The sequence below is a fragment of the Orcinus orca genome, chromosome 12, assembly GCF_937001465.1.
Source record: "Orcinus orca chromosome 12, mOrcOrc1.1, whole genome shotgun sequence".
In the NCBI taxonomy this organism is placed as follows: domain Eukaryota; kingdom Metazoa; phylum Chordata; class Mammalia; order Artiodactyla; family Delphinidae; genus Orcinus; species Orcinus orca.
Window position 1 is genome coordinate 66,246,061 of NC_064570.1, and position 25,022 is coordinate 66,271,082.

Consider the following 25,022-nt stretch of genomic DNA (forward strand, 5'->3'; position numbering starts at 1 on the left):
AGTATTTTTAAATTAAGGTATGTAATTTTTTTAGATATGTTATTAATAGCACACTTAATAGACTATAGTATAATGCAAACATACTTTTAAATGCACTGGGAAACCAAAAAAATTATGTGACTCACTTAATTTTGATGTTTGCTTTATTGTGGTGATCTGGAAGCAAACCTGCAGTGTCTCCAAGGTATGCCTGTATCTGTTTCTCTCAATTGCCTTCAGTTCAAGAAAGCTTATATACCTTTTAGACAAAGAAGCAATAAATTTGTGAAGAAATTACACGACAAAAGGGGTTTGGGCTAGGGGCAGTAAGTTGTAGGAAAGAGACTAGGAGATATAGGGAAGATAAGGATTGTTTCAGTAAGTTTGTTTCTACAAACCCATTTGAATGTTGATTACCAGTGTCAGGTGACAATGATGTTCCTTTATTGCTGGTTCAGGGAGGGCACATTTCTCATGGGAAATTTGATGGCCTGTTTTTAGGTGGAAACATCTGCATCTGTTGTGTCCAGAGTACCTTTAGCTCAAAATAGTCAGTATGCCAAAGTGGCATATTTTGGGGTGGCATGTCTTGAAATCCTTCCTGCCAAAGTGGCATGTTTTGGGGGTGACATATTCTGCTACCCTTTTGTACCTGAGTCCTTTTGACATGACCCTAGTAGTCTTTTAAAAATATATATTATTTTACCTTTTATTATTGAAATTTCCAAACATATACAGTAGTAGAGAGGCAAGTCTATGGACTCCCACTACCCCGACATCCAGTTTCAATAATTATCAATATATTGCCAGTCTTGTTTCATCGATACCTACACTTCTTATCCTTGTTGATTCTCATTAGCATTACTTTTAGAGCTTTCTTGAGGCATAATTCACCCATTGGAAGTGTGCAATTCAACGATTTTAGTAAATTTATAGAGTTGTGCCACCATCACCACAATCCAATGTTAGACATTTCCATCACCCCAAAATGTTGCCTCTCAGCTGTTTGCAGTCAATCCTTCTTCCACTCCTATATCCAGGCAACCACTGACCTGATCTATCAGTTTAGTTACTTTAGAGCTGTTGATTTTCCTGCTGCTGCCCAATAGAAGTCTTGGGATTTCTCTTAACAGTCATCCTAAGTATTCTTTTCACATTTTTCTTTCTTTGTTGAATCTCTCACTTCCTAGATCCCATATCTTCCTCTTTCTTGGTTTATGCCCTCATACAGAGGAGCACCTTTTTCAACATATTCCTGAGAAAGGGTATATAGGGGAGGAAAAATAATTTTCCTCTATCCTTCTGAGTCCTTGGCTGAGAGCCCTGTAATAAAAGATTAACAAGAGAAAAACAAACATGTTAATTAACATGTATACTTCAGGTATACATGGGAGATACCCAGGGAAAAAATTGAGTCACTCCACAAGTGTGGGTAATTTTTCATCTATTGTGCTATGAACTCTCAGGGAACCCTCTCAATTTTCTTGGAATTTTTTTTAATTATTTATTTATTTATTTATTTTTGCCTGTGTTGGGTCTTCGTCGCTGTGCGTGGGCTTTCTCTAGTTGCGGTGAGCAGGGGCTACTCTTCGTTGTGGTGTGTGGGCTTCTCATTGCGGTGGTTTCTCTTGTTGCGGAGCACGGGCTCTAGGCACACAGGCTTCAGTAGCTGTGGCTCGCGGGATCTAGAGCACAGGCTCAGTAGTTGTGGCGCACGGGCTTAGTTGCTCTGCGGCATGTGGGATCTTCCTGGACCAGGGCTCGAACCCGTGTCCCCTGCATTGGCAGGCGGATTCCCAACCACTGTGCCACCAGGGAAGTGCCTCTTCTTGGAAATTTAAAAATATTATTTATTTGGAAATGTATTCTGTCCCATTTTCATAGTTCACTTGTTCTGAAACTTCTGCTGTTGAGTTTGAGTTCCCCAAGGAGCAAACATTCAAATCCTGGACAAAAATTCAAATTGAAATACATTTTTAAAAGGTTTAAACTTCCTTTGGAGATCTACCCATGTCAGTAAAGAAATATCTACTCCCTTTTAAAACACTTGTTAGAAGTAGAATTTACAAAAGTGCACAAATCTTAAATGTACAGTTGATTTTTTTTCTCTTTTGTATCTACCAGAGTAACCACAACCCAGGGGAAGATAATGAAACATTTCCATCTCCCTAGGAGGTTCCCTTAGGCCCTTTGCAGGCAATACCCCCCAAAAGCAACCACTAGTCTGACTTTGTCATTATTTTGGCTTGTTTATGAACTTGATGTAAATGTACCGTTAATTTTTATGTACTCTTCTACTCCCCTCTTCACAGTGCCTAAAGACTATTCTATACCTTACATACTTTATTTCATTCCCATGTCGATGAAAATAATAATCTATAATAAGAATAGAAAAGAGTTTTATTTGAGCCAAACTAAGGACTAGCCTGGAAGCCAGCTTCCCAGATTACTCTGAGAAGCTGCTCCAGAGAAGCATGGTTTCCGGCACAGTTTTATATCTTGTCAGAACAAAGAACATTAAACAAGACAAGGTTACATTCCTTCAAGGTTTTAAAAAACACACACACAGATCAGCAAGTACACAGCAAGCCAGCATGGCCTTGGCACCTGTAAAGGAAGTCTTATCATCAAAGGAGTATTAGCATTAGCATCCCAGGAAGAGAGACATTTAATCTTTATATTTAACATGGACATTCTTTACTTATGGTCAGTGTGCTCTTTTGATAATTAGAGCAGATATACAATTTATGTCTGATAGGCCATAAACAGGCTATTTTAGTTAGCATTAAATTCAAGTTAACTCATGTATAAGCCAAGAATGACTTTCATATACGTCAATACGTGAAAATTTATTTTATCACCCATCTTAACATTTATATCCAATATTTATATTAAGAAAACTGCAAGGGACTTCCCTGGTGGCGCAGTGGTTAAGAATCCGCCTGCCAATGCAGGGGACACGGGTTCGAGCCCTGGTCCAGGAAGATCCCACATGCCGCTGGAGCAACTAAGCCTGTGCACCACAACTACTGAGCCTGCTCTCTAGAGCCCACGAGCCACAGCTACTGAAGCCCGCGCGCCTAGAGCCCGTGCTCCGCAACGAGAGAGACCATCGTAATGAGAAGCCCGCGCACAGCAACGAAGAGTAGCCCCGCTCGCCACAATTAGAGAAAGCCCGCACACAGCAACGCGGACCCAACGCTGCCAAAAATTAAAAAAAAAAAAAGAATGCTGCCAGGGCTATGCTTGTTACACTTGGGTGTGAATTTCCACAGGCCACAGGTCTAAAAAGGGAATTGCTGGGTCAGAAGGGGCGAATCTGCTTTTCATTCCTATCTGATCTTTTCGCCTGTTGAGGCATTAGGAGGCAGGAGGATCCCACAGCCCTACAGGCTCCCTAGCTTCTCCCGCATGGCGGAATCTTCTGTCTCGCTATCCCACCACTCGTCGTCTCCGGACCTCCCATCACAGCGATCCCTCGCCTCGGCTCTAAAACCCATTTCTGTTCGGATTCCCCAGCGGGAGTTGACCGGATAGGGACGCCCGCGTTTCCGGTGCCGAGGGGGCGGGGCCTGCGTCGCAAGCCGGCGCCGTCGCAGGCTGGTGACGCAGTGCGCCGCGTGCTCCCCCCACGTGTGCTGCTTCTCTCAGGGTATCCGCGGAGAAGCGGCGGTTGTTTTCTCTGGGGGCGTAGTTGGTGGCAGCTCCGGCGCGAGGACCTCAGCGGCTTGGGGGCTCTGAGCGCGAAGCAGGGAGCGTCGGTGGCCGTCTGGGGCTGAGGGCCCGCGGTCATGGAGCACCTCTTGCTGGAGGTGGCGGCCGCGCCTCTGCGGTTAATCGCTGCCAAGAACGAGAAGAGCCGCAGCGAGCTGGGCAGGTTCTTGGTCAAGCAGGTAAGAGAAGGAGCGAGAGGGAAAGCGCCCGGCCGCCCCCGCCACCCCCTGGCGCGTGCCCCATGGCCCTGCGCGGAGACGCAGGGGACAGGAAAGCGGCGTCTTGTCACTCTGGCCCACTCCCCAGGGCTGGCCCGTGGCGGAGGCGTCTTCGCGCCTTTGAGGAGCCAGGAAGGAGCCTTTTGTTTTTCTCGGGGGGAGAGCCTTGCCTTCCCCTCTCCACCGACTTACCTCCTTGCAGCGCCTTGACTGCGTGCGGCAGACGTGGCCTTCGGAGAGAAATGTGGGTGGTTTTTCTGTAACTGAGGTTGCGTGTCTGCCCTTTTGACATGTGTATTATCTAAGTGTGCCGAGTCCAGCTACCCCTGTTAGCTTGGGTGAATGTTTCTTGTCTGCCCAGTCCCAACTTTTCGGCCCACTGACAAGCATTGATTGTGTTCCTGCTCTGCCTAGCACACAGTGTGGCACTTTGAGGAGACATAAATTCGTTAAGGTCTCTGCCCACAGGGAATTTAGCGTCTATCTTTAGAGACTTCATAAACACAGAAAACAACTGATGGACAAAGCGAGACATTGAGTGCATAATTTCTAAGCCATGGAATTATGAATTGGTTTTCAGGGAAATGGGTGCTCTGGCCTTTTAAGAGCGATCTCTCGTTTACCACCAGCTGTCTTGAGTTTTTTCATTTGGCATTTTAACTTTGTGTTTTGTGCTCCCCCCCCCCAATATCTGTTAGCTTCTTTTTTAAAATTAATTTATTTATTTTTGGCTGCGTTGGGTCTTCGTTGCTGTGCGTGGGCTTTCTCTAGTTGCGGCGAGCGGGGGATGTTCTTCGTTGCGGTGCGCGAGCTTCTTATTGTGGTGGCTTCTCGTTGCGGAGCACGGGCTTCAGTAGTTGTGGCACGTGGGCTCAGTAGTTATGGCTCGCGGGCTCCAGAACTCAGGCTCAGTAGTTGTGGCGCACGGGCTTAGTTGCTCCGCGGCATGTGGGATCTTCCTGGACCAGGGCTCAAACCCGTGTCCCTTGCATTGGCAGGCGGATTCTTAACCACTGCGCCACCAGGGAAGTCCTGTTAGGTTCTTGAGAGTAGAAAAAATTTTTTTTCGAATTCCAGTATGTAGACCGTATATATCCTATTGCTTAGGAAACAACAGCGGTATTTTGTGTCTGGAGTAGCTGGGAACTAACATGAGAGGCATTTCTGTTTGGTGACAACAAATGAACGTGTATAGCAAAGGGGAGGGAGCAGTGGAAGATATGCCTGGGGTTATCTGGCTTGTGATTCCCCCAGGGAAGGGAATCACTAACATAAATGGAGAGGTCTAGGAAAGAAAACAGATTTTTGGTGGGCTGGACCAAGGAAAGAGATGATCAGTTTATATGAGCTGAGCTTGTGGTGACAGGCTCATGAATTACGTATTGTGGCTAGAAGTATTTTTCTGTAAGTGGGCTTGCATTTTAGAACAGAGGTTCTGAAGCTGGGGCTCATGGACCGTGGACAATAGGGGATTTATTTGTGATTCTCCACTGTAATTGGATATAAAATTGGTGCTTATGTATTGGGAGTAAAATGAGAAAAATGGTTTGTAGCCGTTTTTAAGAGAATCTGATATGTTGAAGCGTGAACCACTCAGGTAGATTCTGAGACTATATAATAGTGCTAAGGAGCTTAAAAGCTACTTGAAAGTTTAGTTGAATTAAGGAGATTGGGACACCTGTGCTTCCCCTTTATTTGTCTCACGTTCTCTCTCAGATTCTATCCAATCTGAGAGATGTTTTTCAGGTTTGTTCCTTTCCATTTTCAGTAATAGTTTCAAGCCTTTCGCTCAGAGAAGAGTTGATTGTGTTGTCATTCTATTTTTCTCCTATTTTGGGAAGCAAAATAATTTTTACTGGAAAGCAAAGGCTTTTTTTTTTTTCCCCCAAGCCACGCAGCTTGTGGGATCTTAGTTCTCCAGCCGGGGATTGAACCCAGGCCCTCTGCAGTGAAAGCATGGAGTCCTAACCACTCTACAGCCAGGGAAGTCCCAGCAAAGTTTTTGAAACATTACTTCTCATGGAGTTTGGGATCTGAAGTAAGAATTTTTTAGGATTGTGCTTCCTTTTTTTTTCTTTATCTTAGCTGGTGACACCACTGTCTCTCTATCCAGTCCCTTTTCACTCCTTTTCTGTCACATATAGCCAAGTCCTCCTGAGTTTCCTTACTCGGTATTGGATCTGTTCCTTTTGCTTCCTCCCTACTATCGCTACCATCCTACAGTTCTGACTCTTAATTGCACCGTGGGGGTGTTCTTTCCACCACCACCAGGCAAGTCTCAGACACCAGCTGGTGTCCTATAGTTAACTCAGTTCTGACACTGTTTATCTGCAGAAAGCATCATATTCTTCAGGGTAAAGGCTCAGCCCTGAAAGACTTCTCCCACCCGCAACATACACACGGGTTGTCACCTGTGCTTCTGATCAACTGGCTGTAAATTGGAGGTTCCAATGACCTCTTCCTTGGGTTTGATTAATTTGCTAGAGTGGCTCACAGAACTCAGAGAAATGTTTTACTTATTAGGACAACCAACCCTGAAGCTCTCTGAACCATGTTCTTTTGGGTTTTTATGGAGGCTTCCTTACATTGGCACAGTTGATTAAATCTCTGGCCGTTGGTGATTGAATTCTCCATCTTTAGCCCCTCTGCCCTCCTGGGAGGGCACGGAACTGAAAGTTCCAATACTCTAATCACATGATTGGTTCTCCTGGCAACGAGCTCCCATCTTAGCGGCTTTCCACAATTCACTGCATTAACATAACAAGACACCTTTATCTCTCTCTCTCTCTCTCATCACATGAAGTTCCAGGGGTTTTAGGAACTCGGCCAGGAATAGGGTCGAAGACCCGATTTGTATTTCTTATAAATCACAGAGTCACACCTTACCTCTTTGATCACTGTTTATGTTGAGGAAGAGCAGAGTGCTTAAGAGCATGCGTGGGTACTGGGGCTGAAGTACGGCTGAAGATCAAATCCATTCTCTCTCTTTTTCTTGTTTTGTTTTGTTTTTTGGCTGCTCGGTTTGCGGGACCTTAGTTCCCTGACCAGGGATCGAACCTGCACTGCCTGCAGTGGAAGTTTGGAGTCTTAACCACTGGACTGCCAGGGAAGTCCCTCTGTTCTCTTATTTAACTGCCTTTGGGTCCTCCCACAAGTTGCTCAACTCTCCTGAGTCTCAGTTTCTTGATATGATATGTATTACATATGGTAGCCGCTAAATAGTTACAGGGACTCTGGAGCCAGATTCTGTGACGTGGATTCCTGTTTCTGCTCCTAGCTTTGTGACCTTACCCCTTTTTTATTTTTCAGTTTCCTTATCTGTAAAATGGGGATAATTTTACCTACTTATGTGTTGCTATGAGGATTAGATGCCTAGAATATAGTAAGTGTTGTCTATAAAACGGGTTGCTGTTATTATTGCTATAAATAAGATTGTTGTGAGATCTAGATAATGCATTTGAGTTTACCACAGTGCCTGACCCATAGTAAGTAATCAATACATATGAGCTATAATTAGAATTTTTTAAAGACAGCTTTGGCATGTAATTCACATACCATATAATTCATCCATTTAAGTGTACAGTTCAGTGGTTTTCGCTCTGTTCACACATATATGCAGCTGTCACCACAGTCCATTTTGGAACACTTGTTACTTCAAAAAGAAACCCCTGTTCCCTTTAGCTATTATCTCCCATCCGTATTCTGGTCACTTAATATAAATTATCATTAATAAGACAAATCTGAATCTATTGCCATTCTGCCTAAGAGCTCCCCACTGTCTCCAGAATCAAAATCCAAGCTTTCTAAAATGGTATATGAAATATTGCTTTTTTAAAAAATTTTTAAAGAAACTATTTTCTGTCCATCATATTTCCATTTTCTTTTTGAAATTTTTTTTTTCTTAACCCTGTCTGGTTCTCAACTGGGGGCAATTTTGCTTTCTAGAGCAAATCTAGAGATGTTTTTTGGTTGTCACAACTTGTGATGGGGGTGTGCTATAGGCATCTAGAGTGTAGAGGCCAGGGATGCTGCTGAACACCTTCTAGTGCACAGGGTAGCCTTCACAACAAGGAAATTATCCAGCCCCAAATGTCAGTAGTGCAAAATTAAGAAAGAAACCCTAAATATATGTATACCTAATAACAGAATGTCAAAATGCATGAATCAAAAAGTGACAGAAAAGGAAAAATAGAGAAACTCAAAATTATAATTGGTGACTTTTAACACTCTAGCCTTGGTCACTGATAGTACAAATACAGAAGATCAGTAAGGATATAGAAGACTTGAACACCATCAACAAACCTGACCTAACTGGCATTTATAGAATGCTGTGTCCAGTAATTGCAGAATACATACTCTGCACATCTGGAACGTTCACCAAGATAGATCATAAGATGGGCCATTAAACAAGTCTCAACAAATTTAGGAGAATTGAAATCATACAAGGCATATTCAGTTACCCCAATGAGATTAAATTAACGGGGAAAACCCTCAAAATGATGCTGGGAAAAATCCCTAAATGTTAGAGATTAAATAAGAAATAAGAAGAAGAATAATTAAATAAGAATAATAATTAAATAAGAAATTATTTAATTAAATAATTAAATAAGAAATTATTTAATTAAATAATTAAATAAGAAATAAGAAATAAGAAATTAAATAAGAAAATTAAAAGAAACTGATGGCTAAAGAAGAAATCACTGGGAGAATCAGAAAATATTTTAAACTGTATGATAGCTTAAACAATTTGTGGGTTGCAGGCAACAACAATTAGAAGGAAATTCATAACATTTAGAGGGAAATTTATAACATTAAGTTCTTATATTTGGAAAAAATGGTTTGAAATTAGTGATATTTCTTAAGCTTCCACCTTAGGAAATTAGGAAAAGAAGAGCAAATTAAACGCAAAATAAATAGAAGGAAGAAAATAATAAAGATAACAGTGGAAACGAATGAAATAGAAAATGGACAAACAATATAGCAAACCAGTAAAACCAGAAATTGATTCTTTGAAAAGATTGACCAAGAATAAAAGGGAAAAATCCAAACTATTAGGAATGAAAGAAGGCCACCATTACAGAGTTTGAAAAGAATAAAAAAATAAGTAACTAATATGAAAAATTTTATGCCAATAAATTAGACAATTTAGATGACAGGAGCATTCATAGAATATAAATTACCAAAGTTCACTCAAGAAATAGACAAAAACAAGATAGGAATAGAGCAAAACTTCCTCAAGCTGATATAGAGGATCTACAAACACCATCATAGTTAATAAAGGAGCAACCCGATTTAAAAACGGGTAAAAGATTTGAATAAATACGTCACAAAAGAAGATAAATGAATGGCTATTAAATACTTCATACCATATACCACTCCACCTCCACTAGAATGGCTAAAATTAAGACCGATAATACTATGTGTTGGTGAAGTTATGTAGCAGCTGAAGCGCTCAGATATTACTGGTGGGGATGTGAAATGGTGCAGATACTCTGGAAGACAACTTCTGTTGAACATTGAAAATTTTCTTAAAATTTATTTGTTATATTTATTTATTTTTGGTTGCATTGGGTCTTTGTTGCTGTGCGCGGGCTTTCTCTAGTTGCGGCGAGCAGGAGCTACTCTTCCTTGTGGTGCATGGGCTTCTCATTGAGGCGGCTTCTCTTCTAGGCGTGCGGGCTTCAGTAGTTGTGGCATGCGGGCTCAGTAGTTGTGGCTCGCGAGCTCTAAAGGGCAGGCTCAGTAGTTGTGGTGCATGGGCTTAGTTGCTACATGGCATGCGGGATATTCCCAGACAAGGGCTTGAAATTGTGTCCCCTGCATTGGCAGGAGGATTCTTAACCACTGTGCCACCAGGGAAGCCCTAAAATTTTTTTTTTTTTAAGTTAAAAATAAAAGTTTAGGGAATTCCCTGGTGGTCCAGTGGTTAGGACTCTGTGCTTTCACTGCCGAGGGCCCGGGTTGATCGCTCATTGGGTAACTAGGATCCTGCAAGCCATGCGGCGGGATGGCCAAAGTGTATTATCAAGTTGAGCATACAGTTATTGTGTGACCCAGCAATCTCACTCTTTGGTAATAAAAAGATTAAGAGTAACGAAAATATGGGTGGTGGAGAAATTGGGAATTTGGGATTAACAGATACACACTACTATATATAAAATAGATAAATAACAAGGACCTACCCTATAGCACAGAGAACTATATTCAATATGTTGTAAGAAACCTATAGTGGAAAAGAATCTGAAAAAGAATATATACATATGTATGTATATATATATGTATAACTGAGCCACTTTGCTGTACACTTGAAACATTGTAAATCAACTACACTTTGCTAAACAAAAAAAAAAATAGTAATGAAGGATTTCCCTGGTGGTCCAGTGGTTAAGACTCCGTGCTTCCACTGGAGGGGCCTCGGGTTAGATCCCTGGTCAGGGAACTAAGATCCCACACGCTGTGCAGCGTGGCCAAAAACCAAAAAAAGACAGGAATGAACATATGTCCATCAGTCTCTTGTACATGAATGTTGATGGTAGCTTTATTGATGCTAGCTGAAAACAGTGCAAATATCTATTAACATGTGAAAGGATAAACAAGTTGTGGTATGCTCATATGGTGAAACACTAGTAAGTAACAAAATGGAATAAATTATTAACACTACCTACAAGTACAACTTTGGAACTTTGGAAAAAATTATTATATTTTTGAATATGGTATTTAGGTTGTGCCCAAGCTGTACTCTTATAGATAACCATTTAGTGTCAAAGTCTTTAGGCTATAAATTCATAGCCTTGGGCTTGCTGGGTCAGAGGGTATACGCCTCAGGCAATTTAAAACCACTGTCACATTGCCCAGCAGCAAGGGTTGTGCGGACTTGCATACACACAAGCAATATGAGACCTTTTACATACTTTTCAGTTTTTCTTTTTATGCTTATGGACATACTGAGCCCAGGCATTAGAATTCTTTGGTTTATTTCATCTTGCTTATCAAAGTGTGGCTGTCTGCTTTGGATCTATCTTGTTTATTAATTAAAACCTGAAGCCTTCATGGGGATATATCATCATTCATTTCCAGGAACTGATTTCTTTATTCTTTCCTCAAGAGAGTTGGCAGTTTTGCATACTAACTGCACTTTATTTTTTTCTCATTTAATTCCTGTTTTCCTCCAAGACAAAGGTGTTGGGGGAAACACTGGATTCCCTGGAAACTGTTATGACTCTGAAACAGATTACTTTTCAAGGAAGCTGAAGCTATCTAGCATTTTACATGGAATCCTGGTGTCAGTCCTTTTACCTCAAACCCCAGTGGACTGAAACTTATTTGTAACAACGTTTACATTCAATTAACTAATCCTCTATTGCCAAAAAAAACCCCACCATGTTTTATAAGATAAACTCAGTTGTGAAGTCTGGCAATGGGATAGTTTGATTTTAAGCCAGGACTCTGTTCTTCTGTAGCAGTAGAAATGAAAATCATTTACGTAGAAATTTTGTTTTGCCTTTCTCTCAGGTGTGGACACCTCAAGATCGCCAGTGTATCTTGAGTACCTTAGCACAGTTACTTCTGGATAAGGACTGTACTGTGCTGGTTGGCCGCCAGCTGCGCCCTCTCCTTTTGGATTTGCTGGAAAGGAATGCTGAAGCCATTAAAGCTGGGGGCCAAGTCAACCATGACTTACACGAAAGGCTCTGTGTGTCGATGAGCAGACTCATTGGTAACCATCCTGACGTCCTCCCGTGAGTAACAGTTTTATTCTTCACATTTCTCCTTGAGGTGGTAGAACCTGCTCTCTCCTGGGAAGTAAGGAGGAGTCTGAGCTGAGATGAAGAGAAAAGGGGAAATTCAGAAAGGGGAGAGAGGAGTGGTACTATTTTATAAAAATAATCACAGCAGAAGCCATTTATCCAGCTCAGTTTAGTGACCATTCACTAGGTTTTAAGTCTTGACCATCAAGACAGGTCTGGAAAATTTAACCAAGATATCTCCCTGCCCTCAAGGATTCTGTCACCTAGCAAGACATGCATATAAGGCAGATCTAAGTGAGTTTTAGCTGAGGCTCTTACAGCATCCATTTCAGATGGGTGAGATTCCTGCTTGCTGGAACAGCTGAAGTGAGTGGGTTACAAGAGCGCTAGTGTCCCTTCCAATTTTCTATAAATCTGTCTACATCCAAAATGTGATAAGAAGTTGTATAAGAACTGGATTCTAATGCATTTTTCTTTTGACCTGCTCTCTTTCCAACTTGGGCTGCTTCACCCCTCAGGCAACCTCGTGGTCCCCCACTCCCACGAGGTCACCCCAAAAATGCTGAACTTAGTGCGGACGCCCAGTCGGCATAGCACCCTGCAGCCCGGAACTCCTGGCCCGAGCCATCCTCCTGCCTTAGCCTCCTGAGTAGCTGGGGGCTATAGGCATGTGCCACTGCACCAGGCTTTCTCAAAATGATAGGTTTGTGTGGAATAGTCAAAAGAGGCAGCTAAATGAGTGTCAGGGGTTTTTCAATTAAGAAGATAAAGGACTTTAACTCTAAACATGAATAATGTTCTGTGTACTTAAAGGAGCATCTTTTTAAAATAATTAATTAATTAATTGATTTTGGCCGTGTTGGGTCTTCATCGCTGCGCGCAGGCTTTCTCTAGTTGCGGCGAGCGGGGACTACTCTTCGTTGTGGTGCGTGGGTTTCTCATCCTGGTGGCTTCTCTTGTTGCGGAGCACAGGCTCTAGGCACGCGGGCTTCAGTAGTTGTGGCACGTGGGCTCTAGAGCGCAGGCTCAGTAGTTGGCGGTGCTTGGGCTTAGTTGCTCCGCAGCATGTGGGATCTTCCTGGACTAGGGCTTGAACCCGTGTCGCCTGCGCTGACAGGCTGATTCTTAACCACTGCACCACCAGGGAAGTCCTAATTAATTTTTTTATTGGAGTATAGTTGGTTAACAATGTTGTGTTAGTTTCTGCTGTACAGCAAAGTGAATCAGCCATGCATATACATATATCCACTCTCTTCCAGACTCCATTCCCATATAGGTCATTACAGAGGGCCGAATAGAGTTCCCTGTGCTATATAGTAGGTTCTTTTTATTTTTTTACCCCATAAACTTATTTATTTATTTTGGCTGCGTTGGGTCTTTGTTGCTGTGCGCAGGCTTTCTCTAGTTGTGGTGAGCGGGGGCTACTCTTTGTTGCGGTGCACAGGCTTCTCACTGTGGTGGCTTCTCTTGTTGCGGAGCACGAGCTCTAGGCACACGGGCTTCAGTAGTTGTGGCACATGGGCTCAGTAGTTCTGGCTCATGGGCTCTAGAGTGCAGGGTCAGTAGTTGTGGTGCACGGGCTTAGTTGCTCTGTGGCATGTGGGATCTTCCCGGGCCAGGGCTCGAACCCGTGTCCCTTGCATTGGCAAGCAGATTCTTAACCACTGCGCCACCAGGGAAGCCCTACAGTAGGTTCTTACAGTTATCTTTTATATACAGTAGTGTGTATATGTCAATCCCAGTCACCCAGTTTATCTCCCCCTTTAACCCCTTGGTAATCATAAGTTTGTTTTCTACATCTGTGACTCAATTTCTGTTTTGTAAATAGGTTCATTTGTACCATTTTTTTTAGATTCCACATTTAAGTGATATCATATGATATTTTGTCTTTCTCTGTCTGACTACTTCACTCAGTAGGGCATCTCTTATTATTAGTCTTCGTCAACACAATAAGTACACTTTGGCTTTCCTGGAAGTATAATCTCTAGTCTGGTCCTTGGATGAGGTAATAAGAAATGAAGGCTTGGGGAAACCATAATTTGTGTGAGCTTTTCTAAAAGAGTAGCAAAAAAAAAAAAAATGGGCCCAGTTTGATGGGACTAAAACATATACAGCGAAGTTAAAGATCACCATCGTACGAGGTACCAGGAGCTTATCCTCTGGGTTGATTGAGGATCTGGATTGTGGCCTCACTGGGAGCTTTAATCACTTAGGTGTGCTTGACTGTGGTACGGTTTCACAGGGTGTGCTGACTGTCCTGCGCTCACTCTGTAGGACTGACGCGTGAGTGACTTCAGCCCCACTTCTCTTAAGCCTTAGTGGTAGAGTGCTCTAGGGCTGTGCTTGAGAATCATTAAAATGATGGGTTGGCTACACCTACTTTCCCATCAGCTTCAGATTTTATGTTCATATTCAATGAATGTGAGGCACACTCCTACTTTTTCTTTTCTTTTTGCCAAGGCAGTATATTTTACTTATGTTCCCACCTTGTTCCAGAAATGATATAATGCAGCTACAAAGGTGCCCCTGATGGAGTAACTTAAAAACAAGGAAAAAAAAGAAAAAAAGCACCATGTGTAAGTGTGTGTGAATGATGAGTCAATGCATGATATGAAATGAACTATGTAGGTAGTGATGTGGAATGGGATTTCGATTTTTAGTTTTAAGAAATGTAGCTGATTAGTTTGGCTCGTGCTCTAAATTTCCTGTTTGGGAATTTACCTAATGTATTAGGAGTATACCTAATATATTTAGATAGGATGCAGTCATTTATTCAGGAGGTAAATATGAGTCCTCCCTTTAAGCGCTGGGCCACATCGTGGGGGTGAGAAAGTCAAACGTAATGAGTTTCTGTATTTGCAAACAATAGGATACAATACATTAATAGAGGTGTGAGTCAAATACTTAAGGGAAGCAAGTAAATCATTAAACTAAGAAAAATGAGTGTGTTATCCTCTTGGAAATTAGAGAAGGTTTCGTACTGTGCAGATTGTGGAGGAAGAGTGAGGAGTGGAAGAATGAACAGATGAAAGATGAGGATGAAAATCTAGAAAAGAGAGACTGGAGAGGAGGAACCCAGTCAGGCTGCCTTGGATCCTAATGACATTCATTTTCGGGTCCACACCTCTTTCTGAGGCCAGGGTGCGTACCTAGTTGGAGTTTCCATCAGGTATCTCAGTAGTAACAAGGTATTTCTTTTTATTCCCTCGCTTATGCTAGTTGTTCATTACTGGTCCCCCTTTCCCTGAGCTTTTTTGAGATATAATTTACTTATAATACTGTGTAAGTTTAAGGTGTACAGTGTGGCGATTTGATACACGTATTGTGAAACGTTTACTATATTAACATTAGTCAACACATCCTTCACCTCACATAATTACCATTCTGTTGTTGTTATTTGTTCATTACTGTTTGTACATCTGCAGTCCTTGAATGCATTTTTTACTCTTTGGCAGATTCTTTAGCAGGACTCTGTGAGAACACTCCTGGTCTGTTGATGCTTTCTCTATTCTGATATACTAGTTTAGGTTTCAAAGTGCTGTTTTTGAAAAATCATCTAGTTCTGTTCCTAACTTTCCATTCTTGTGTTCCCGGATTTCTTCAGCTGTAGCTTTGTAGATGGTTTCAGATGGTTAATACTACATTATGTGTTGATTTTTTTTTTTCCCCTTAGTGTTCTCTCAGGAGTGTAACCTTACTTTTAAGTTCTGATTGTACTTTACTCTTATATTTTGCATCTTTTAGTTCTTTGCTCTTTTAGTTTGCTCCCCCTTTCTTGTTTCTCCCCTCTCCCTGGTCCTTGCGAGTCCCTTTAACACACTGTCCTTTCAACCATGGCACGCAAATCTTGTGGAAACTGCCTTTCATTAATGATGAGGACTACAACAACTACTCTCGCATTTTATTGGCATTGTCTGCAACCCTCAGAGGTTAGGTGTTATTCCCATTTTCCAGGTAAGGAGACTGAGGCTCAGAGATGCTAAGTAACTTGCCCAAAGTCCCTTTGCTAGAAAGTGGCAGAGCTGGAATTCAGTCCTAGGTTAGCTGCTTCCAAAGCCCATGCTCTTTTTTCTACTTTGTGGTGCTGCCCACTCATCCTGTTTGAGCCGTTCATATATTTGTTGACTGATTTACACAGAACTTGATCTGAACAGCATGTTATAGCTAAAGATTATATTTATACTCCCAGGAAGGAAAGAATACAGCAGTCCCCCTTTATCTGTGGTTTTGTTTCCTGTGGTTGCAGTTACCTGAAGTCAGTCATACCCAAAAAAATTAAGTGGAAAATTCCAGAAATAAACAGTTCATAAGTTTTAAGTTGTATGCTGTTCTGAGTAGTATAATGAAATCTTGTGCTGTCCTGCCCGGGATGAGTCATCTCTTTCTCTAGCATATCCATGCTGTATTTGCTACCTACCCACTAGTCACTTAGTAACCATCTGTGTTGTGGTATTAAAGTGCTTGTGTTCAAGTAACCTTTATTTTACTAATAATGGCCCCAAAGCACAGGAGTAGTGTTGCTGACAATTTGGATATTCTGTGCCTGATTTATAAATTAAACTTTATCATAAGCATGTATGTATAGGAAAAAAGTGTCTATAGAGTTCAGTACTATCCGTGGTGACAGGCATCCACTCCGGGTCTTGGAACCCATCCCCCGTGGATAAGGGGGGACTATGGTAATCACCTAAGTTCCTTTGGGTTGTACTGGGTTAATTTCTTGGCTTCAATTTCGCATTTGCTGTCAGTTTGTCCTGGACATGTGGATCCACATCAGTGCTATGTCTTTGATTGGGAAGAGCAATAATAGGTGGGCCTATTAATGGTCTTTTGTGAACAATAGCAGGTGGAATGCTATGGTAGAGCATGCTTCATGTGTAAAGTGCTGTATATATATGTACAATCATGCTGAAATCAGGCTGGCGTAGAGTGGAATGAGGGACCAAAAGTAGTTATGCTTTTATAAACCTCTGCTTCAAAACTGTGTCCGGGAATGTTGTAAGGGTAACACACATTTAATTTTAGACCTTTTTCCCCCTTCAAGAATTATTTTACTTATTCTGGCGGCATTCTTCTGAGGAAAAGAACATCCTCTTTTAATTACAAAAGCAATATGTTCAGGTAACACTCAATAATACAGAATCGTAAAAAGCAAAAGGTCCTCTCCACCCTGAAATCCTACTCTCCAGAGATAACTGCTATTTTTGGTATGTTTCCTCCCAAATTCCTTTTCTTTTTCTTACTCTTGCACCCATCTGAGAGTGTGCACACTGATATATTTATGTGCATACATTTAAAAATTAGCTTTATTGAGATGTAGTTTATATACCGCATAAGTGTACAATTCAGTGGTTTTTAGTATATTCACAGGTATGTGCAACCATCCCCACAGCAAATTTTAGAACATTTGTGCACATATTTTCAAAATAAAATTTTAATAAAATCTAAACAGACATTTGACTATATACTAATTTTAATAAAACACATAATTTTTAACTTGCGTCTTGTTTTTAAATTTAGTCACATATGGACATCTTTGCATCAGTAAATAAAGTTGTTTTAAAAGTTGTGTAGTATTTTACCCCTTCTTATCCGTTTGTTGGGCAGTTAGGTTGTTTTTGAATTTTTGATGTATAATGTGACATTGAACATCCTTGGATATGAAAATCTGTGGATCTGCCGTGGGAGTTAGGAGTGTGGATTTTGGAACAGAATGGTGGTATTTTAGTAATACATATTTATACAGGCTTTAGAGTATTTAAGTAAGTAGATAAGCATCATCTTTTTAATCTTTGTACTGTGACATATTCAGGCACTCTTAGTCCCATTTCAAATCTTTAGAGGGGTTAACTAAGTTAACTAAGTTGTTCTAAGTGTCAGAGCCAGAACTGGACCACAGGTCTTACCTCTAGATGCTGAGTTGCCCAAGTAAGTGGCTGATCCAAGATTAGACGTTTAACTGGATAGTGTTCCTTGTTGCATTTTAGACCTTACCACTCTTTGTTTTATCCCAGGAAAGAGACCATTCTCCATAGACTTTGAATATTCTCCAGGGAAAAATCTGATCATGTTATTCTCTGCCTAAGTATGCTTTACTGGTCCATCCATCCCTGCCTGGATCAGAATTTTAGACCACTTTCTGAAAATGATGGGTCTCTAGAGAAAAGGGTGCTGTAGTCACCTAAGTTCAGGAGGGAATATCAACCCATCCTCCTTTTGTATACTTGCGGTGGACCACAGTCTGTTTCCCCTGTAGGGAAGCCTTCTACTACACAGGTTTACAGCCATTGCCAGTCCACTCTGTTCATTTCCCCGTATCCTCAAAGACCTCTTGGGTCGGGTTGATGACTTGGTTACTGCTTATCTCCTACATGTTTGTTGCTGCCCATTGGTTCCACGTGCACTGCCAACACCAGCTGCCCATGAGCTAGTGGACGACCAGCCTCCCACACGACAGCTGCCATGTCTCTCTTCCGAGCCACAGCTGAATCTTTTTTTTTTTTCCTGGCTGTGCTGCTCGGCATGCGGAATCTCAGTTCCCCAACCAGGGATTGAACCTGTGCCCCCTGCAGTGGTAGTGGGGAGTCCTAACCACTGGACCACCAGGGAGGTCCCCACAGCTAAATCTCCTGAGACCCAGTTGTCCAGTCTCCTTCAGAATATCATGAGCGTTAATGTACAAAGCCTTTATTCCTGTTAGCCTGGCTTGCTCATTGAAGTCCAAGCCTTCCCACCCATCTCCTGAATTCTCATTTTGTATCGTCCCACCCAGCTGACATCCAGGCCTCTTCCCTCACCCAAACCCTTTCCCTGCTTGTGCTCCATAACCTGCACACTCCCTTATATACTTAGCCTCTTCTCTGTTACTTTTGCTTCCTTGTCGTCACTGATTTATGGTGGTCTTGATACCGTGTTCGTGTTGGTCCTTAACAGGGAAGGGGGTCTTTAATCGAACCGTCCATGTCCCTCACAGTCTGCATGCTTAGTGGGTGCCCTCCTCTCTGTTCTGTGAAGTTTTCTGGACTTCCTTGTTGCCATGACACCTGCCATCTTCTGCTTTATTTTCTGCTGCTGCTTTCTTGTGATCACTGATAAACTTCTGAGCTCCTCTTCCTTCTTTGAAGAACTTGGCAACCGGCCCATCGTCTTCTTCCCCACCCCAGCTCCTGTGTCCCACTTGGAATATCCATGCAGTGCTGACTCTGTTGTTCCTTGACTAGTTAATCTCCAGTGGACTTCTATGTTCATTTCACCTACCCTGCTCACTGCAGTGGTCACACCCTGGGTCTAGCTCACATCTGCACCACCACCTTACAAGTCACTGGCTCAAACGCTCTGTTCCCAGACTGCCATCTCCTATCCCCCTAGTTCATTTAACACTCTAGTCTTTCTCCTCACTGGGACTGCCAATTCTTTCTTCCTGTTAATCAGCGCTCTTTCCAGTTTGTACCTTCCTTATGTGGCTTAAAATTCTATTTTTGACCTTATGGTTGCTGTCTTTCTATTAATATCTGCTTTTTTGTCCGTCGGTTCAGTGTTCTTATCTATCGAGAAAACTCCAACTCTTGATGAATCCACTTTCTTCACGTCTGTAGTAGAGCAACTGAATCACACATCTGATTGTGGAGTTGGAAAGCCTGGATTCAGATAGCCTCTTTACACTTAGTTAGCATTGTGACCTTGAGCAAATAAACTAACCACTTCAGTTTCCTTAGCTTTACATTTGGGATAATAATACCTACTGTTGACATACTCCCTGTTCTAGTCCCACTTCAGAGTAGACGGGGTAATGAGAGTACAGAAAGAGCTAAACCAATAGCTTTCATTGTTGACCAATACATAGAGGGCACAGAGGAGTTTGCTTTGATTCCTTTTCCCACTTCCTGGGTTTCCTTCTACTCAACATGCCAAGGAGTACAGTAGAAACAACAAGGATGTGCTTCTACATCATTTACTACCTGAATATACTGAGAATCACCATGTTTGCAGTATACATAAATTCTGTAGAGTATGTTTAAGTTTTTAAAGTTTATTTTCATTCTTAAAAATGCACATACTGGGCTTCCCTGGTGGCGCAGTGGTTGAGAATCCGCCTGCCGATGCAGGGGACACGGGTTCGTGCCCCCGTCCGGGAAGATCCCACATGCCGCGGAGCGGCTGGGCCCGTGAGCCGTGGCTGCTGAGCCTGCGCGTCTGGAGCCTGTGCTCCGCAACGGGAGAGGCCACAACAGTGAGAGGCTTGCATACCGCAAAAAAAATGCACATACTTATTTTTATTATGGTAAAAAAAAATGATAAAATTTGCCATCTTAACTATTTTTAAGTATGCAATTCAGTAGTGTTAAATATATTTGCATTGTTGTAAAACAGGTCTCCAGACGTTTTTCATCTTGCAGTACTGAAATTTTATACTCTCTAAACAATTCCCCTGTGCTCCTTCCCCCCAGCCCCCGGGTAATCACCATTCTGCTTTCCATATCTGTGAATTTGACTACTTTAGATACCTAATATAGATGAAATCATACAGTATTTATCCTTTTATGGTTGGCTTACTTTACTTAGCGTAATGTCCTGAAGGTTCATATATGCTGTTGAATGTGACAGGATTTACTTCCTTTTTAAGTTTACACAGTATTGCATTGTATGTATATACCACAGTTTATTCATCTGTCAAAAGACATTTGGGTTGCTTCCACTTCTTGGCTATTGTGAATAGTGCTGTTATGAACATGCGTGTGCAAAAATCTCTTTGAGACCCTGCTTTCAGTTCTTTTGGCTATATACCTAGAAATGGAATTGCTGGGCCATATGGATAAGTGCATCATGTGATTCACTGTATTTCAATCTGTAATTAAATTAGTATGTTTGCTTTGTGGTGAAAAAAGATATGCTAGTTTTATTTTTGTGAATATTTATTTATTTATTTGGTTGTGCCAGGTTTAGTTGCGGCAGGCAGGCTCCTTAGTTGTGGCATGTGAACTCTTAGTTGCAGCATGCATGTGGGATCTAGTTCCCCGACCAGGGAACAAACCCAGGCCCCCTGCATTGGGAGCACAGAGTCTTATCCACTGAGCCACCAGGGAAGTCCCTATTTATTATTAGTTTTTTAAATAAAATTTATGTATGTATAATATGTATTTATTTATGGATGGATGGATGGCTGACTGCATTGGGTCTTTGTTGCTGCACGCAGGCTTTCTCTAGTTGCTGCGAGCAGGGGCTACTCTTCATTATGGTGCGCCGGCTTCTCATTGTGGCAGCTTCTCTTGTTGCGGAGCATGGGCTCTAGGTGCGTGGGCTCAGTAGTTGTGGCGCATGGGCTTAGGTGCTCCGCGGTATGTGGGATCTTCCTGGACCAGGGCTCGAACCCGTGTCCCCTGCATTGGTGGGTGGATTCTTAACCACTGTGCCACCAGGGAAGCCCCCTATTTTTTTTTTTTTTAAAGGAACTTCTGTACTGTTTTCCATGGAGTCGCACCATTTTATCCTGCCAACAGTGCACAAGGGTTCCAGCTTCTCCACATCCGTACCAACAATTGTTAATTTTGTGTGTGTGTGTGTGTGTGTTTTTGTTTGTTTGTTTTTGGCCACGCCATGTGGCATGCAGGATCTTAGTTCCCCCACTAAGGATTGAACCCATGCCCCCTGCAGTGAAAGCGTGGAGACCTAACCACTGAACCGCCAGGGAATTCCCTCATAGTATTCCTTATAGTCTATTTTATTTCTGTGGCATCCGTAATGTCCCCTCTTTCATTTGTGTTGTTTTTTGAACCTTCTATTTTTTTCTTAGTTAACCTAAGAGTGTATCACTTTTCTTGATCTTTTCAAAAACCAACGCTTAGTTTTGTTGATTTTTTTTTTCCCTGTTGTTTTTCTAGTCTGTATCTCTGCTCTAATCTTTATTATTTGCTTTCTTTTGTTAGCTTTGGGTTTAGTTTATTCTTTTTTTAGTTACTTGAGGTGTAAAGTTAGGTTGTTAGCTTGAGATCTTCTAAAATATACATGTTTGTAGCTATAAACTTCCCTCTTATCATTGCTCTTGTTGTATCCCATAGGTTTTGGTGTGTTGTATTTTTCTTTTCATTTGTTTCAAGGTCCTTTCTAATTTTCCTTGTGACTTCTTATTTGATCTATTGGTTGTTTAAGAGTGTGTTGTTTAATTTCCAAATATTTGAGGATTTTTCAGTTTTCCTTCTGCTGTTGCTTTCTAGTTTCATTCTATTGTAATATTTTGTATTATTATACAAAAGTATTTTGTGTAATTTCATTACTTTAAAGTTTGTTGAGACTTGTTTTGCATCCTTACATGTGCCCTATCCTGGAGAATGTTCCACGTGCATCTGAGAAGAATATATGTTCTGCTGTTGCTGGGTAGAGTATTCTGTATGTGTCTGTTAGGTCCCTTTGGTCTATAGTGTTGTTCAAGTCCTCTGTTTCCTTATTGATCTTCTGTCTCATTATTCTATCCATTTAAAGTCTGTTTTGACTGATATTAATATAGTCACTCCTGCTCTCTTTGGATTACCAGTTGCATGGAATTTTTTTTTTAATCTCTTCACTTTCACCCTATGTGTAGCCTTAGATCCAAAGTGGGTTTCTTGTACATAGCATATAGTTTGATGCTGTTTTTTTTTCTTTTTTATATCCATTCAGCCAATCTGTGTCTTTTGATTGTGAGTAAACCATTTACATTAAAAGTAATTACTGATGCAGAAGGACTTACTATTGCCATTGTTAATTATTTCCTGTATGTCTTGTAGCTTTTTGTCCTCTTTTCCAGTCTTACTGCCTCTCATGAGGATCACCTCTTCATCTTTTAAGGTGCAGCCAAAGCATCTCTTCTTGACTCTCCCAGGTTCAGTTGAATCTGTTTTCTTTGTGCCTCTCGTTGTTTCTGTGTCTCTCTTCCTTCCTAGATAGCAGGCCCCTCAAGGAAAGTATCTTCTTGGTTTTGTACCTCCAGGACTTAACACAGTGTCTGAAACACAGTGTGTGACTCATAGTGAGAAGTCAATAAATATTTGTTGAAAATGAGTTTATTTTCAGTAGTAAACACTTGTGATAAGTTCTTGTGGTTTTTGTTTCCTCTTAGATATCTCATGCTGCAATTCTGGTTCCTGAACTTGAACAGAATATAATCTTAGGACTAGTGGCTTTAAGCATTCATCTCTTTTGGTTCTCAAACCCTTGGGAGTTACTGTTATGTTCCGTTGTCTCATTAAGTGGATATGTATACTTTGATATTCTTACCAAGCGATGAAAGTTCTTTTTCTTTCTGAAGGTTTGCCCTGAAGTATTTCAAGGACACTTCTCCAGTCTTTCAAAGACTTTTCCTAGAGAGCTCAGATGCAAATCCAGTCCGGTATGGGCGCAGACGGATGAAGCTCCGGGACCTAATGGAAGCAGCTTACAAGTTTCTGCAGCAAGAGCAGTCTGTGTTCCGGGAGCTCTGGGACTGGAGCGTGTGCATCCCACTCCTCAGGAGCCATGACACCTTGGTCCGCTGGTGCGTAGCTGTTGGGCTGTTCCTGTGCTTCTAGTGTGGGGATGGTTGACGGAGTCTGGAGTTGTGTGCATGAGGAGGGAAGGGAAACCTTTTAAAAGATGTCATTTTTGTTCTGGTCCCTTTGGGGTTCTTATTCCCTTTCACGTGTCATTTCAGAGGGAAATCAGGTGGTATGAGTGGAATTCCATTGTTTTGTGTTCCATTAGGTGAATTTATTTTGCCTGATTTGTGTTTTCTACCCTTCCCTGTGTTAATTATAAGATTTCCTTTTCTAGTGTTCAGTTGGCTAGCAAATTTCCTTTATTCTTTAGAATCAGCTGCAGGTTCTGAGTTTATATACTTTGGTTTTCTCCAGGTACACAGCCAATTGTCTTTCTTTGGTCACCTGTATGAATGAAGAGCACAAGTTATCATTCCTTAAGAAGATTTTTAACAGTGAGGAACTGATCCATTTCAGGTTAAGGTAAGCAGGAGCATTCCTGGAGATCTCGATGTGGCTTTACTGGGCATTAGAGTAGTTGATGAGATCCTCATTTTCCTCAGGTTACTAGAAGAGGCCCAGCTGCAGGACTTAGAGAAAGCCTTGGTGTTGGCCAATCCAGAAGCCTCCCTTTGGCATAAGGAGAAGGAGCTGCAGTATTTACAAGGACACCTTGTTTCAGCTGACCTCTCCTCCAGGGTGACTGCTGTCTGTGGTGTGCTGCTGCCTGGGCAGCCGCCAGCCCCTGGAGAACAGGTATGTTGACAGCAGTGGCGTGTGTGCCCTCTTCCATCCAAACACTGAGTGTGCATTTTTCCTTGGCTGGGCTCTGTGTTCTAGGTGTGAGCCAAATCGAGTTTGCCAGATTACTGTGCCACTTACAGAAGTGTTCAAGGAGAGAGTAAGAGAAATTCACCCAGGACCCTCCTCTTTGATAGTCACTTTGTCCCTATTTAGTGTGAAGTCAGAAATTGTAATGATGCCTATGCAAAAGCTTTTAACTTTAGCAAAGCTCTTCCGTGTATGACCTCATTTACTTGCTACAACAGCTGTTTGAAGTTGGGTGCCCCACGTTGTGATACCATATTTATGTAAAACTAAGGCAGAACGACTTGCCCAGGACCTGTGGGCTGTCCTTTGGCAGAGACGGGGCTAGGCCCAGGTGTAACTCCCTGGCCTCTTTCTGTCAGAATATTCTCTTTGCCTGTTGTGTGAGAGGGTTGCATCTGTAGTGAGCTCTTCCCCTGCCATAGCAAATGACCTTTCCAAGAGTGTGCCTCCAGGCTACACTTTGGAAAGTCTTGTAAATCAGAGTCTGGTTCCATAATCTGGGAACATTGGGAACCAGTCTGTTTTTCCCCAGCAGTCTTTAGTCAGTTGTCACTTTGTCTGATGGTCAGACCCACCCAGTTTTCTTCCTGGAACAAGTCCTGAGTCATTCCTTGATCTATCAGTTTGTATCTGGGAAGTACAAAATTAAAAATATAACTATAATATAGATATAAAAAAGTGCATGTCTTAAGTGTACAGCTGCATGATTATTCGTAAACTAAATATCTCTGTCACCAGCACTGAGACGACAGCATTTCCAAAGTGCCTTGTGTTTCCCTCTGGTCAGGAAGACCTCCCCACCTCTCTTTAACCGCTCTCCTAACATAGATTAGGTTTGGAGCATTAGAACTTTAACATAGGGAAGGATTCTGGTTGGAGTAGGCTTGATATACTGGGTGGCAGTGGCAGAGCACTGGGGCAGAAGTGCAGAATGGAGCTACAGCCCAGCCTGCCTGCCGGTTGCTAAGAGTAACAGCTCTGCAAAAAGTTCAAGAACTTCCAGCCCTGAATCTCATTTTGTCCTCACATATCTTTAGGGGACAAGC

General features: G+C 41.9%; 1 protein-coding gene across 4 annotated transcripts in view; it reads left to right on the forward strand.

The window, feature by feature from the left end:
• Positions 1–3,609: 3,609 nt before the first annotated feature.
• MDN1 (midasin AAA ATPase 1) overlaps positions 3,610–25,022 on the forward strand; it is a 154,423-nt gene continuing 133,010 nt past the window's right edge. For 3 of the 4 annotated variants that reach the window (XM_049695470.1, XM_049695472.1, XM_049695471.1), the window contains exons 1-5: positions 3,612–3,872; positions 11,424–11,650; positions 22,941–23,165; positions 23,521–23,628; positions 23,709–23,901. In XM_049695470.1, the coding sequence (XP_049551427.1) occupies positions 3,771–3,872; positions 11,424–11,650; positions 22,941–23,165; positions 23,521–23,628; positions 23,709–23,901 (855 nt within the window). In that variant the 5' untranslated portion in view covers positions 3,612–3,770. Of the gene's footprint in view, positions 3,873–11,423; positions 11,651–22,940; positions 23,166–23,520; positions 23,629–23,708; positions 23,902–25,022 lie in introns of all 4 variants that reach the window. The other variant, XR_007470601.1, reaches the window with a different exon arrangement.